General features: G+C 39.9%; 2 protein-coding genes across 10 annotated transcripts in view; one reads left to right on the top strand and one right to left on the bottom strand.

Moving 5' to 3' along the window:
- Window positions 1-14758, top strand: part of NINJ2 (ninjurin 2) — a 512961-nt gene that overhangs the window by 368187 nt on the left and 130016 nt on the right. The window lies entirely within an intron of this gene.
- The window catches only part of WNK1 (WNK lysine deficient protein kinase 1), a 99615-nt gene that overhangs the window by 30588 nt on the left and 54269 nt on the right, over window positions 1-14758 (bottom strand). For 7 of the 9 annotated variants that reach the window (XM_048942915.1, XM_048942891.1, XM_048942902.1 and 4 more), the window contains 7 exons: window positions 13714-13933; window positions 13160-13496; window positions 12215-12402; window positions 6726-7154; window positions 3459-3530; window positions 2677-2826; window positions 1152-1625 (listed from right to left, as the gene is read on the bottom strand). In XM_048942915.1, coding sequence (XP_048798872.1) covers window positions 1152-1625; window positions 2677-2826; window positions 3459-3530; window positions 6726-7154; window positions 12215-12402; window positions 13160-13496; window positions 13714-13933 — 1870 coding nt within the window. The remainder of the gene's footprint in view (window positions 1-1151; window positions 1626-2676; window positions 2827-3458; window positions 3531-6725; window positions 7155-12214; window positions 12403-13159; window positions 13497-13713; window positions 13934-14758) is intronic. The other 2 variants (XM_048942939.1, XM_048942930.1) reach the window with 2 other exon arrangements.

The following is a 14758-nucleotide window of genomic DNA, read 5'->3' as shown; positions in this document are numbered from 1 at the left end:
CTGTAACAGAAACGAGGGAGTCAAGTTAGTGAATGCCAGAGTTGATAAGAAAACAAAACAAAACAAAAAAATACATATATCCGTTTCAGGGGAAACTTCTAACTGCTTTCCTTTCCCTTCTGTACTTATTCAAGTGCTTCTGAAGACCATCTTCACACAGAATAGCTGTTGATTAAGAAGCCAAAGCTCAGCATGCAAGTCACTATGCTTCAACAAGCAAATTCCCGTTCAAAATTTCAAGCCTTAGGCAAAACAATTTTCACCTCCCAACTCTCCCAAGTTACCTATTGGACTTAATATTTTAAGACCTGTGGCTTGAAATGAGTTTGAAGGATTTTTATGCTGAACTGCTCAGAACATATTATACATCTGTTGCTGATTCTCAAGACGAGTAAATACCTTGCATGTCTACTGTCCTCTCATAATGAACCGACCCGGGAACCAAGAAGCATGAATTCCTACATAGTTTCTATTCTGCAGCACTCTACATTGTCTCAGTGACTTTACTTTAGAAGAACAACTATATGCCAAGTCACTATTTTTGTCACTACTCATATTGCCGTGACAATGATTGCACAAAGTAGCCAAAGCAGTCCTTGCCGATCAGTCTAGCATTTCATAACTTGCATCATATACTTACTTCTCATTCAAGATCCTTGTTGCCCAACTTATTTCCAGAAAATCCAAGTCCACACCTCCCCACGTCCCTTCCCCAAATTGGAATAAAATACTGACATTGCTGAATATGCTGCCACAGATTATCTTTCCCAAACACAACCCATATGAGTTTTTAAATCACAATGTTTTGGGACTTTTTTTTTTTTTAAATTTAATTCAAGTTGGCAGATCTCTTAGATACATAGCTATTGTCCTTTACACAGCAGCTGACAAAAGTCCTGCACTACACTTGTCATTTTAGACAAACTCCACTGCCAAATGAGAGAAAAAAAAAAAAAATCACAAGGTGACTAGAAGACACTTTTTCTCCTCCCTCCTTAAAAAGGACTTTTACCACAAAACAGAATTCATCTCCATGGCCTTGTGGCTCTCTTATGAGAAGTGAGTTGGCCCAGGCACACAGTTCTGAGCTGGTACCTTAGAGGAAGAGGTGAAAGTCGGAGGGGAAGAGCTCTGCTGGCTTGCAACAATACCTGGTAAAGAGCATCTCCAGCAGGAAGTGAAGCATCAGCAGCTTGTCCAATGCTGACTGGCAATCCCATGGACTGGACAGCTGGCTGCAGGAGCTGCGGGAGAACCTGGCTGGGCAACTGAGCCACAGGCTGCATCAGCGTGGGAAGCTGGCTAGGGACAACAGTTGATCCTACAGGGACAGCGGATGCCGCAGCAGATGTTGCCAGCGTGAGCAATGGCTGATTCATGCCGCCTGCCATTGAAATTGGCAGTGACTGGAAACCTGGCTGAGCCACTGACACATGAGGAGCTGCGACGGGCAACTGAGAGACTGAGAACTGGGGGACAATGGAAGTTGGCAAGGGTTGTCCCACGGGCAGAAAGTGAGAACCAATAGGGACTGATGGGGCAACTGAAGGTTGAGGGAGAGAAGGTGCTGCAACAGGTAATTGAGGTTCGCCTTGGATGATCGACACTGGTTGGGAAACAGGAAGCTGGGGAGGTAAAGAAAATAGAGATAGATTTTTCGGTTTTTAAGCAGGGTTGCAGAAAGCAGAATTTTTATGCATTAGTCAAAGAAAGAATTATTCAAGTTATAGCACTCTGTTAAAGTGGGTGGGGAGCACAGTTGGCAGAGTGGCTGGGAAGTTGGCTGGAGTTCCAAAAGGTCCTCACTTCGCAACACTTCCCTTGAAGGACTTCACAGGCTCTTGAAATAGACCCCCACAGAGGGTGAAAGAGCAACATCAGAATACCCTAAAGCACTGACTTGTACACAAACAGAATCCAATTCCCCTCAATTCTGTCCCCAGAGCCAAGCCTGCCTTCTTACAGGAAAGAAGTGCAAATGTTTCCACAAATCTGTCAGCTTTGGGTATGGGGACTAAGGAATGGAGAATGAAAAGCCACTGTGCCAGCATTCAGAGAATGGCAGGGGATATGTCAATTAAAGCCAGCAAATGATGCAACTGGAGAGACAGTTAAGATGAACAAGCAACAAAACAATTTCAAAAACAAAAACAAGGCTCACATGTTCAAGATAGAGATATGAGCCAAAATGAAGTAATACTCAGTAACAGAAGCTTCTTGATCAGGCAGTAAAGGAGAAGAGCTGAGTAAGAGAGATGACAAGAGTGGAAAAGGCAGTCCTTATGGTTCACTACCTAAATATGTGAACATGTGTTTTACACACAGTGATGCAGAAGATGTACATTCTATGGGAAGCAGAGAAATGACAAGTTCCTGAAAACGCATTCATAGTAATCCATTCATCAATATGCTTCACGATACTTTGACTGTTTAAAGACCTTAGAGGATGGAAGTGCTATCCTTCCCTCAAACAAATTACTCATGACTGCCATGTGTGAAAGAAAGTGTTTCCAATACATATTTTCCAGCAAAATTGACAGTTGCAGTATCCTGAGAATACTACTATCTGGATGAATGTTTTGGAACCATTAGAAAAGATGACAAAAGTGAAAGTAGCAGCATATTGAATTTGCCAGGTGTGAGGTATGCTGTACTGATAAGAAAAATATGGCTTACCTGTGTCCCTGCTGCTGCCTGAGGCATTGGCATAACCTGTGAAGTCTGAGTTTGAGAGACAGTTTGTGTGGGAGTGGCACCAGTAGAAACTGATGGCTGCTGCAGCTGGTATTGTCCGGGTTGTTGAGAAGAAGCTGGCTGCTGGGCATTCTAGAGTAGGGAAAAGATGCAGAAGCTATTTGTAACACCCCACAGAGGAAGTTTTAAAAGCCTATCTATTTAAGTTTTTACTTTTATTCCCTCCTAAGTGATATTAGTGGATCTTCTGAACATACTGAGTGAATTAATCTTTAGTAATTACTTCTTAGTATTACTAACACTGCTCCACTATCAGCACCAAGTATTGCAACAGGATTTTAGCTTCAACAGTGAGAACAAGAATACAGATTCCACATAGGGACTTCAGGCAATTAAGAGAAGAGGACGCTGCAGAAGATACTACTTCAAATTGGAAGAGCTCATCAGAACGGGGTCTGCCTGTCTACACAATTGACAACCTAACTCTCAGATCCTGACAGGTCTTTCCTTGAATGGCACCTCCCATGCAAAGTCAGGTTGGACTAGGAAGACAGTCACATGAGAAGCAGCATGAACATGATCCTAAAAATAAATTTCAGTAAGTTAATCTTGTAGCATGTTAGACTATGAGAGAACCAGAGGATTCCTCTTTTATCCAAAACTATGGATTGAAGAGTGGACAGGGAAAGGTAATTGCTCTTTAAGAAGTCATCACATTTCTCTGCTGAAAATATTTTACGCCCAAGTTTAAAAAATGATCGTACCTGCTGAGTGTGTTGGGCAGGCTGAGACGGTACCGATGTACTACTTGAGGCTGACTGGCCTTGTACTTGTGTCTATAGGAAAAAAAAGACCAAGGGTCAGCTTTAAAAGAAAAATTAAAAACCACGCGGCTCTGCAGCAGGCAGTTAAAATAATTTCTGCCTGGAATGATCTGTTTCTAATCGTTTCTAGCCGTTCTTTTTAGACTAGCAGTTTATTTGGCCAAATTCCACTACAAAAACCAGAACAAAGTAGTGCAAGCTGGAAAAGCACCAAAATCCATTTTAAGTCCTTCAAAAAAAGCAAAGTTTTTGCATTCCCAATGCCCCTCAAAATGAGGCAGACCAGCCTACCAGCTTCTTCCTCTACTGATGATGCGTTAAAAACAGGATGCCTTGGTATGTATGGTAACTGGAAATACAGGCATTAAAATTTACCTTTACAAGTGTTCTGAACACAGTTAAGTGAAGAGGATAAAATAAGCTAGAAAAAAATAAAGCTGATTATAAAGATCAAAAATATACATACCAATAACAAAACACTCAATACATATACATATAAACCGTTTCTTTAGAGAGGCTTATCAAAATCCTAATTAAAAATCATTTCCAGACCAGCTATCAGCCAAGGATAGATACAGAGGAATCTGAGGCCATGTTCTAGCTAAGACAGAAATCTGAATGAATAAGCAACGAAAAAAAATGGATGAGTGGCATACAAATGAATGTGAAAGATGCAAAAGAAAATGGAATGGATTTTCACCACTGTTTTTGTGACCAACATTCTTTGGTTAGATCTTGGAGACAGTTGGACAAAGATCTCCACTAAGCTCCCTGAGCACGCACCACCTGTGAACTAATGGCCTTTATAAGAAACATCTGGAGCACAGGTATCATATCAGAAATATCTATTAAAATTTCTAAATGGTTTGCATATTCTGCTTGCAGAAGCTTATTAGGAAAAAATTTCTCTAAAATGTATTATTTTAAGGAAAGAACAGTGTCAATGAAAAGAACCGTTTTTTCTTTGTTGTTTTAGAAGCTTTGAGGCCCTTATTAGTTAGAATACAAATGTGTCCATTGAAATAATCTCTCTTCGTATTGATTCAGTTTGAGACTTCACATTCCGATCTTCCAATGAATTAGATAACAGCTTCTGGAACTTACATTCTGTAAAAATAATCTGAATCCCTTCTTATGATTTCCAGATGTCTTTTTCACCCATCACAAATCACCTGAAGTTTAGCAAAAGATGTTTATGGAGAAACAATCTCCAAGTAACTTTCAAATTTCCTGCACTGCAGTTTCACTCCACAAGTTCTCCTAAACAACAGAAATCACTATTTATTGCATCAGTGATTAAGCTGTTTCAGCTTAAAAAAAAAAACCAAAACCAACAGCATCCTATATGGAAAGATTTAAGTATTTAATTCTTGATCTTACCACAATAAAGCAAAAAAGGCTCTCTTTCTTCTAGAGGAATAACAATGTTGCTTATAGCTTAATAGCTGGAGTATTCGAATTCTTAATTTCAAAAACAGAAAGAGTGAGGGAGTAAGAGATGTTTACTTAAAGTAAAGCCTCTCTTTTCACAAAAACAAAAAAAGGAAACCATCTTCTCATGAGTTTCAGAATACAAGCACAGATACAATATACATGTACACCTCACATTCATGGTGTACAAACTGAAGGATACTAGAATGAAAACTGCAATGGCATTTATCATACACCAACAGAACATATCTCCAGCTAAACTCCATGCCTCAGATTTTGCTTTTTAAAAAAGACACCACATTCTAGGCTTATAAGGAAGCAAAGCCTATATTAAGAATCATTTGTGCCACTAGTTAACTACTCAGCTTGCTCGGTTTCTCTGATAGTGCAAGGGCACTTCCAAACGCATTTACATGTATATATACTGCCCTTAATTCCTCTCTTCCCACTTCCTTCCCTCAAACCTAGAAAAATCGCTTTCAGCTTTCAAGAGTCACGGAGTTAACCTGTTGTCCAATGAAACATTATTGATAGAAATCTTCAAATAACATTCTCATCAAACAGCTGAGGAACAGGAATAGAAGCACAAAGCAAGCGTTAGTAACACGACCAATACAAACTGCGTGGAAGATTCATTTCATTAAACCCATTGTTGAGAAGCCAATTTAGTACTTCAGCTATCTCTTTCCAAAACAGTATCTGATCCAAAAGAACACTGACCTTTTGTTATTCTTAACACAAAAGCCGTACCAATACATCACCCAAAGCTGAACATAGACTGAGGGGTTGCTGATGCCTCATCCTTTAACTGTAACCTGTTAAGTTAAAGAGATCCTAGTAGACCACTGACTTAATGTAAAGACACCCCCATGAATGCTAAGATACTTGCTCCATGTGGTTCTAAATAAGAGCAAGGCTCCTCTTTAAGTGCAAAGTATGATTTACAAAAAGCAGAGAAATTCTGGAAGGATTTTCTCCTGTAACCTGAGAATAGTGTGCAGGTGGTCCTGATGAAAGCGAGGTGGACAAGGCCTGCTGAGTTGAGGCTCCCTGTGGGAAGCAGATGAAGAGCTGCGACTCTTGCAATACCTTCTGAGGCAGCTGAACAATGGGCAATGAGAAGTCTGAACCAAAAGCAGATGGTCCCCCTGTAGGGGGAGGAGACTGGAAATCGCCAGTGTCAGAGGAAGTCAGCTGTGAGGAATCACTGGAGTATTCTGGGCTTCCTTCTGGCCAGCTCCGACTGGCAGAACCCCCTCTGGGACCTGCTAAATCAGGACCAAGATAGTTATAACGTTCCTCTGTCACGGGCTGAAGCCGACCATGCAACCCTATGCCTTGAGTGGATTCCTCTTGACTGGTCTCCATTGAGCCCCGGCGACTTCTGTAGACCCGCTGGGGTAAAGCCGCCCCTTCTGCTGGAGCAGAACTCGGTGTGTGCACATGGAACTCAAAAACACAGCTTGTTCTGCCATCACCGCTGTGAGAGAGCACAGCTGGGGCAGAATGAGGAACAAATACCTGATGGAACGTCATCTGAGCAGGATCTGCACTCAGAGGAGCTGAAACACTGGATAATGGACTGGATAGGGGACTCAACCCAGCATCCAGCCTCAAGTTCTGAACATGTCTTGCCAGGAATGCTTGCCCCGATTGATAGTCAAACACAGAGCTTTGTGGAGGACCACCTTGCACATGCTTTGAGTCAGAAACCTGCTTCAAATGTTGTTCAGTCACGTGTGAGTTATAAGCTACTTGATCATACTGCTCCGATACCTGTGACGGATAGTGCATGCCCACCAAATATACAGCTTCTGGATGCATTCTGTAGTGAGCATCCTCTGGAGGTGTTGGTCCAGATCTATAGTCACTGTGTACAGGAGCTGGCTCAAACACAGGGTTAACTTGCACATGCAGAGGCTCTCCAGCGACTCTATGAGATGTCGTGCCCAGCATAACCAATGCCTCTGGTGTCCAATTGGTGGGACTACCACCAGGTGGAACTAAACTCTGGCCAGTCTTCAGCAATGGTTGGAAGTGGCAAGTTTGGGCTTCCAAAAATGAAGTGCTCTTGCGGCGCTGAGCAACTGCCACCTTCGGCGGGCAGACAGGCGGTGGTGAGAAAGACACCGGCCGTTCATGAACGGTTGGGAAAAATATCTGTGAATCTGGGAACGTTGGTGTTCCCCCACGCGGATGCTGAGGCTGTATTGACATGAACAAGACAAGTAATTCATACATTAAAAGTGAAAGCACATTAACATGCACAGTTCACTAGGCAGTTCTGTGAAGTAACTTTATAGAATGACTACTCAATTCATGGTCAAAAACATACAATACTTAGGAAAATTAGATGAGTTGTAAATATCCATTAAATACATCCGTGGCAGGCATGTCTACAAATGGAAACATTTGCTTGTGTTAAAGCTGCTTTTCCAGTCCAACTCCAACCACTCAGTAAATGTGAACATTGGTTTTGCTCCTGACAATGGAATGCAATTTATTGTCATGGGCTATTCACTGCGGTCATTGCTTGAAATCCAATCTAACTCCGGACGTTACTGCCATATGGGCATATAAAAAAATCAGAACTTGATAGCAGTAACGACGCAGGGCCTCTAACTCGCATCTGGAAGATTAAAATGATATGAAAACTTAATACTATCTAATGTAAAAAACACAGTGCTGGTGTCCTGTCAGGAAGGTGCTCTGTGCGGTATCCAGAGAGCTAAACAAAAATGCTTTCCAAGACTGAACCATACCAGCCTACGCATGAAAAAATAATGAAAAGAAAACGCATAAAAATGCAGCGTCTTCCATCAAATTCAGTCATCCCTTTTGATCATTTTGATCCATTTGCATCATACCCTTTTCACATAAGAAATTAGCAGTCACTGAAGCAAATCCACTTTTTTTCCTGGACAACAATACATTCACAGGTTTGTCAACAAAAACTTTAAGTGATTCCACTCTTTATGATGTATTACTACAGATCAGGCTCATCTTAGTTAGGATTTCTAGGCAAAATTTCACTGACAAAAGTTCTACATAAGAATACTAAACAATTCAGCAGTGCTGCATCTTTTTCATCGCTGCCTACAGTACACTGAAAGAAAATATTGCTGACACTAAAGGAAAAATTGTAAGAGTCAGCAGCAAATGTACTGTCTTGAAGACAAGAGCTACTTTCAACTTTTTCAAATTGCCTTTTGCACATTGTTCCATTTCCTTCCCATCCCTTCTTCCGGAAAAGCAGCAGCAAATTTCCATATTGACCAATAGTAAGAAGAAGGTCCCACTCCAATACTCCTGACTACATTCTGAAAGTTAGTTCTATATACTTCAATTGCAGATAAAAGTTTCTCAAAGCTTATTTTACGTGAATAAAAGCCAAAAACTGAAAGAGGCTATCTTGCAAGCTGTCATGCATCTGACCTTTTGAAACACATGAAAATCTTCCCACCAAGCAGCAGCCGCTAAGGTGGCAACCACAATTAAAATGTAAGACTCCTCAAAAGTATTCATACCCTGAATTTCTACTATCACTATCATAGCAAGCCAAAGGTTCCGGAGAACCAGCCACAACAACTAAGCTTTAAAAGCCAGCTGTTTTGTGCAGGGCTTAATTAACATTCAATGCTTGGAAGTTGGAAAATGAAAAACAGTCTTCTGATTTCAGGGGAAAAGAACTAGTCTTCCCTTTAACTTCTGTGGTATAGCTGAATAATTTTCATTTATACTTTCCTAAAATACAAAATACACGGTCAAACATTGATCATGTTTTTAAGTGTACGGCTTGTCAATAAACAGTAACAGGAAAAAAAAACAAACAAGCTAGCAGCCGAGAAATAAGGAAGAATCATCTTTTCCTTTTCTCAATTTATAAATGCCTGAAGCCCAGGATGTATTTAATGATAACTTATCTTACTGTGCTGGGAGGCAAATGGTAACACATACAGGACTGACAGAGAGGGAGGGCAGGCTGGAGCGTCGATGCTTGCGTGGAGAGGCAGAGTGCATGGGCAGGACACTTTCCAAGGCTTTAGAAAGCTTTTCTGCAAAGGTTTCTTCAGGGACAGTCCGAAGGTAGAAAGGAGAGAGAGGTGCAGACAGCGCTGGTGGTGGGGTGCAAGGAGCACTGAGAGGGATGCAGGACATAGAGGGAAGAGCAGGAAGGTGGGGAACACAAACTGACATGCTACGACCACGTTGAGGCTAAAGGAGGAAAACAAAAGTTAAAAATTGAACACTTTGAAAAAATTAAAAACAAAACCAGCAAAAATTGTAATGATAGAAAAGAAATGCAGACACACAATGATAGGCCCAATACTGACTACTATGTGTGCAAGAAGATATGAGAATGCTGAATGAATGTTGACGTACACCAAGAACAGGATGTGTGCACCTCTGAGGATTCAAGTTTGCTTTAGGTTACTGAACAGTAAGGGAAGTTCCCTAGTGCCCTTCTAAGAAGCATGTGGAAGGCAGAAGAGATAAGAGAGAATGTTTTCCTTGGAGCCACCAATGTGGCCCACAGTATGTGTATTCACTGCACTTAATAATGTGACAAATAAAAAACCTTAAGTTATTGATGGCCTTTCATTCATTCTTAGTTCAGTGAGTGCATGTGCTCTTACACCTATCACCTCTCTGTAACCAGTCTCTCTGCTTAGGCAACTCCCTGAATGAAGTGAACTAAGAGGTTTCAGCTGGTTCTTTACCAACTAAAACGTTACCTAAAAAATTTTAGCATTACACAGTCTACAAAACAGTTGTGGAAAAAGCTGTTTGAATACATGGAAAGTTTAGTTAGATTAGTCTTAGACAAGCATTTTCCAGACACTGAGCCAATACAAGTATCAAGGATTTTGTAATCTTGCCTCGAGACAGAAGGCCATAGGTCAAAATTCAACCCAACTGACAGAATCAGAATTATCTTTCTGTCTGGTTCTTTTTTGTTGTTGTTGTTTAGGCTTTGTTTTGTTTTTTTTTTTTAGAATGATTGGAAAAATTATGTTTTAGAGAGGCAGCTTTTAAAAACTGAAATATTTCTCTAAAAATACATGCCCCTCTTTTGGATATAATTTCTAAAGATAACTGAAATCAAATACATAACTGAGAAAAAAAATAAAGTCAAGGTATCTAGCAGAGATCTAATTTAAAGTATTTCTGATATGAGAAATCTTGATAGACTGCTCAGTATTTTGGAGGAGAGACATCAGGAACCTCAAAGGGTTAAACATCTTACCCTTATTCTTCACTTGGTCCAAATCAGGACCGGTTATACATGTCGTTCCTGACAAGTTTATCTAACCTGTTCAGAAACAGCTCCAGTAATGGAGTCTAGAGTAAACAACTGTCCTTTCTGGTTAGAAAAAAATCCTTTTCTAAACAAGAATTCCTTGCTGCAATTTAAGCTTATTATTTTTGTTATATCTGACAACAATGTTGTGATCTGATTAGCCTCTATGTATTTTATGGTGGCCTTTCCGCTTTCTCTATCCTCAAGCTCATCTTCCACAGACTCAGCTCTTTCAGTCAACCCACAAAAACCATATTTCCTGTATTCTTGGTGTTTTTTGTCACTCTCCTCTGAATTCTCTCCCCATTCACACTCTCAACTTCCTTCATCAGGCAGAGTGTCCAAAATAGACTTAACAATGGCCAAGAAGAGCAGAACTACTTCACAAAACATGATGTTTGTCTTTTTCACAATAGCATGATGTTTTTGACCATGTCCAGCTTGTGGTCCAATATAATCCCTGACTCTTTCTTTTAGTGGTGGAATTGCTGCCTAGTCAGTTGTTGCTCATCCTGTACTTGTGTAGCTGATTTTTCCTGCTTAGGCACGAAACTTGCTCTCGTCCTGATTGAACTGCATTCTACTTCTTTTAAAGGTTATTTCTCCAGATGTCAATTTCATTTTGACTTGTCATCCTGTCTTCCCAACAAAGTCTTAGTAGTTCTTGTAGCGTTCTACTCCATTCTGTTAACCTTCCGGTACCGCTGTTGTCATCAGAGCACGAGCACATTTTAGGATTTAACTGAGCAGCTTGACTATACATTTGTAGTGTGCTTGTTTTCCCAACCTCTCTCAAAAGGTCATGGTCTTTCAACCTGGAAACTAGCCATCCCAAGGCAATAAATGGCTTCTAGTCCAAGACATACTCACACATCAAAGTATGGCTTAACCAGAGCAGTAACTTAGTTTGAGAGCTTGAAAATTCGTTTGCCCAAGGACCAGCAGTACCACAAAACTACAGGTTATGACTGAAACCAGCATGTTTTCCAAAAATCTAGGAACACCGATTTTGTAATAAAGTCCACAAGCACAGGCAGCAAAAAAGTGAGGACTCTTTTAAGTCCTGACTGTCACATTATCTTCCTGTATGGCTTTACCATACTACAAGATATCTCTGCCTTAGGTTTAGATTTTTGTTTAAAAAAAACAAAAACAAAACGACAAGGGAACCACTGAAGACAATATAAGAGTAGCAGAAGTTTTACTCCAGTGCTGGAATAGACTTCTGAATGTTCTTGTACTCTGATCTAAAACATACCAAGGGAAGAACGTACCAAAATAAAAGGGCCACACAAATGAACATAGTAGGAGAAGTATTTGTGCCCAGTGCAGACTTTCCAGGGACAAGGAATATGCATGGCAACTGATGAGCAAATCAACACAAGCTAGAAATAATACTGGGAACAAGGATGTGGGGTCCTCAGTCTGGAGTACTCACATGCAGCATTCTATAACAGTTAAAAAGAGCTTACCTGCAGAATCTGTAAATCAAAGCCTCACAGACATACATAGCAATATCATACTTCAAAACAGCAGCTTAAATTATTCTAATCCTTTCTTCAAATCAAAGCAATAGCTAAATATTTGGTAACTTCACATACATACAAAACACCTTCCCAAGTGAGATGAAATGCTCATTTTCATGAGATAGTCTCGTAGTGAGGATGTTACATCCATTACAAATCCCAACCTGTCATTCTGCTTAAGTGTACTCAAGATTTAATAAAAACTTTTTTTTAAAGAAAAATATTTCCTTTTATTTCACTGAACTAGATTCAGTCACCTTGTAAAATACGAATTTTAATGCTCCCATGCAGAATTTGTATTGCATGGGAAGCATACATGAAAGAATGCCTAGCAGACTTTCTTCTTGCCTTCAAAAAAAGAAAACAAAAACAAAACAAAATAACCCTCACAACTAAATAATTCCATGCATTTGCAATACTTTTAAGTTCTGGCTTACCACTGTAGGTGGCTGATATCCTCCATGCTGTTGTGACTGCACTTGGCCAACTGAAGCCGCATACCCCTGGACTGCAGCTGTTGAGATTGGCTGGTCATGCTGGGAACCATACGACACAGTCTGCTGACTGCTCACACACGATTCAGTATAAACAGATGACCCTTGGCCACTGTCAACTGCTCCATCAGCTACAGAAAATAAAGACAAAAAGAACTGCAAGACTGGATTCATAATTCAAGTATTACTATCAAATATTAGACTGCATTTGTGTCACATCACAATGACCTTATAAGCATTTTACCCCTTCTAATATTTACAATGGTGCAAAAACCATGAGTTTTCTTTTCTCCAATGTACTAAGTAACTCCCTACCAGTAAGCCTTCCCCTAGCTTCTGAAAAACAGTCATTTCTGGAGTTCTTTGGAAATATACTTGCCAGTAAATTATGCTCCCTATTAAATGCTGAACTAGAAACAAAAACCTAAATTCTACTTTGTCATGAATGATGTTTCAGGCTCGCTTATTGTCTTGTTTTGTTTGCTTTTCACTTTTATTTTATTTTTCATGAAAGCAGAAAACAGGTCAATTGTACTAGCTGGTAGATGCAACTAAAATAAGCATAACAAAGAACTTAAAATCTCTACTACCTTATAACAGATCATAATTTGCTTGCTAACTTCTGACATGGAGCTTCTCATTTAATATCATTATTCAGATACTGATTCTAACATTGGGATGGCAGGAGAGTTAGGCGTGTTAACTTATGTGCTCGTGTTTAGTATGTAGAACAGGCAGTGATTTTTTTCAGAAACAGAACCATGATCTGAAATACCTGCATCATTTTTGTCTTAAAAACATTAAGGCAATTCAGATTCCAGACTCCCTAAGGGCAGGTGAAATAGTGTAAGTGCAAGAGTTCCTAAAGAAATCAACTGACACACTTACAAAGAATAGATATACTGGGTTGCTGGAACTGCAGTTGTTGGTGTTGATCAGCTTCTGGTTCTTCAGGCTCCACTTGAGTAGAAACAGATGCTGAAGTAGTGGGGACAGGAGTAGTACCACTGACAGATACGGGATGCTTTGACCCTGCATGGGAAGCACTTGAGGGTTGCTGTTGCTCCAGCTGCTGCTTCTGACTACCTTCTTCCTGAAGCTTCTTCTCCTGTTCTTCTCGCACCAACTGACGCTGCTCTCGCTTTCGCTTAATCAAAGATACCCTGTCCTTGATAGCTTTCGCCATTGTCTTGTGATCCCCTTCACAGACATAGCCAGATTCCACCTGAAGGAGGATATATTCACAGAATTCAGACTGTCATAGACAGCCACTATTGTGCTACAATATAGGCTATCACTCTCTTGCACTAACTTCTCATTCACAGACTTCTGAAGCAGTTTTATTTCTAGACAGTAAGAGTAAATGCAAAGGCTGATAGATGACATCTGACTGTCAAAGAATACTATTACCTTCAATGTTTTGCAAGACTGCCACCACTTACCATTTCCTGTGCCACATCCTCTGGGACATCTCTCTCCAAGTCAAAGGAAAACTCTATTGCCTCATTATCTTTATATTTGCCCTTAAGTTTTTTGATGTCTTCAATTCGCAGCCAGAGTTTAATGGCAATTTTTTCTCCATCATCTTCCTCTGCTAGTTCTACCCGTACTCCAGTCTCTTCTTGGAAGAAAGCATGATTCAAAAGGTCCTTAATAGCATATCTAGCAGATTGGAAAACAATGTGGAGAGCACATACACCGTTAGGTTTTCATCAAATATTAAGGAATATCCTTGCCTGATAACCTACCGAATTTATAATCTACATTTCATGCCTCCTCTCCTTAACCACTTGACAGCTCATCATGCAAATTTCTATCTAAAAGTATGATGAAGGAATAAAATGCAACAGCTCTACAGATTTAGGAAAAAAAAAGTCACACATTGGTCAGCAGAAGTGCCCACTGCCTAAAATTACGAGCCTTGAAGGGACAGTTTGGTTTTACTGAAGATCCAACACACAACTCTTAGTCCCCAGATCAGTTCAGCAGTTATAAAAGCTATTTCAGTCTATTTAAAGATATTGACAGAAGTCTAACCTAGTTAATTCAGCACTAGTGAAGCACCTTTCATATTCTGTACTGTTTTCAACCATTTCAACTTTCAGTTTTCCACATGTTACCTTTGTCCAGAAAGTACAAAAACATTAGCAATATATTCTTATATTCACAGAGTGTAGCAGTAGTCTGAAAGCTAACTGGTTAAGATAAAAGGCAAGGAACAAGTGCCACACATTCAGAAAATTAGTTCAGAATTGGAAAAATACATAATTGCTTTAAACATTTAAATTTGAAGTCCAAAGTACACAGCAACAGCATTAGATGTAAAACTCCAAGAATTAATAGCAGACAACTCTACACTGACAGAACAGGCTCAGAACAGAATAGTGAAGAGCTAGAAAAAGACAGAAGATTGAAGCATTCTTAACTACAACAATCTACATAAAAGCAACTACATAAAAGCAAAAAAAAAAAAAAAAAAAACCAAAA

The sequence above is a fragment of the Lagopus muta genome, chromosome 1 (genome assembly GCF_023343835.1).
Source record: "Lagopus muta isolate bLagMut1 chromosome 1, bLagMut1 primary, whole genome shotgun sequence".
In the NCBI taxonomy this organism is placed as follows: Eukaryota; Metazoa; Chordata; class Aves; order Galliformes; family Phasianidae; genus Lagopus; species Lagopus muta.
This window is presented reverse-complemented; position numbering and strand designations above follow the sequence as displayed.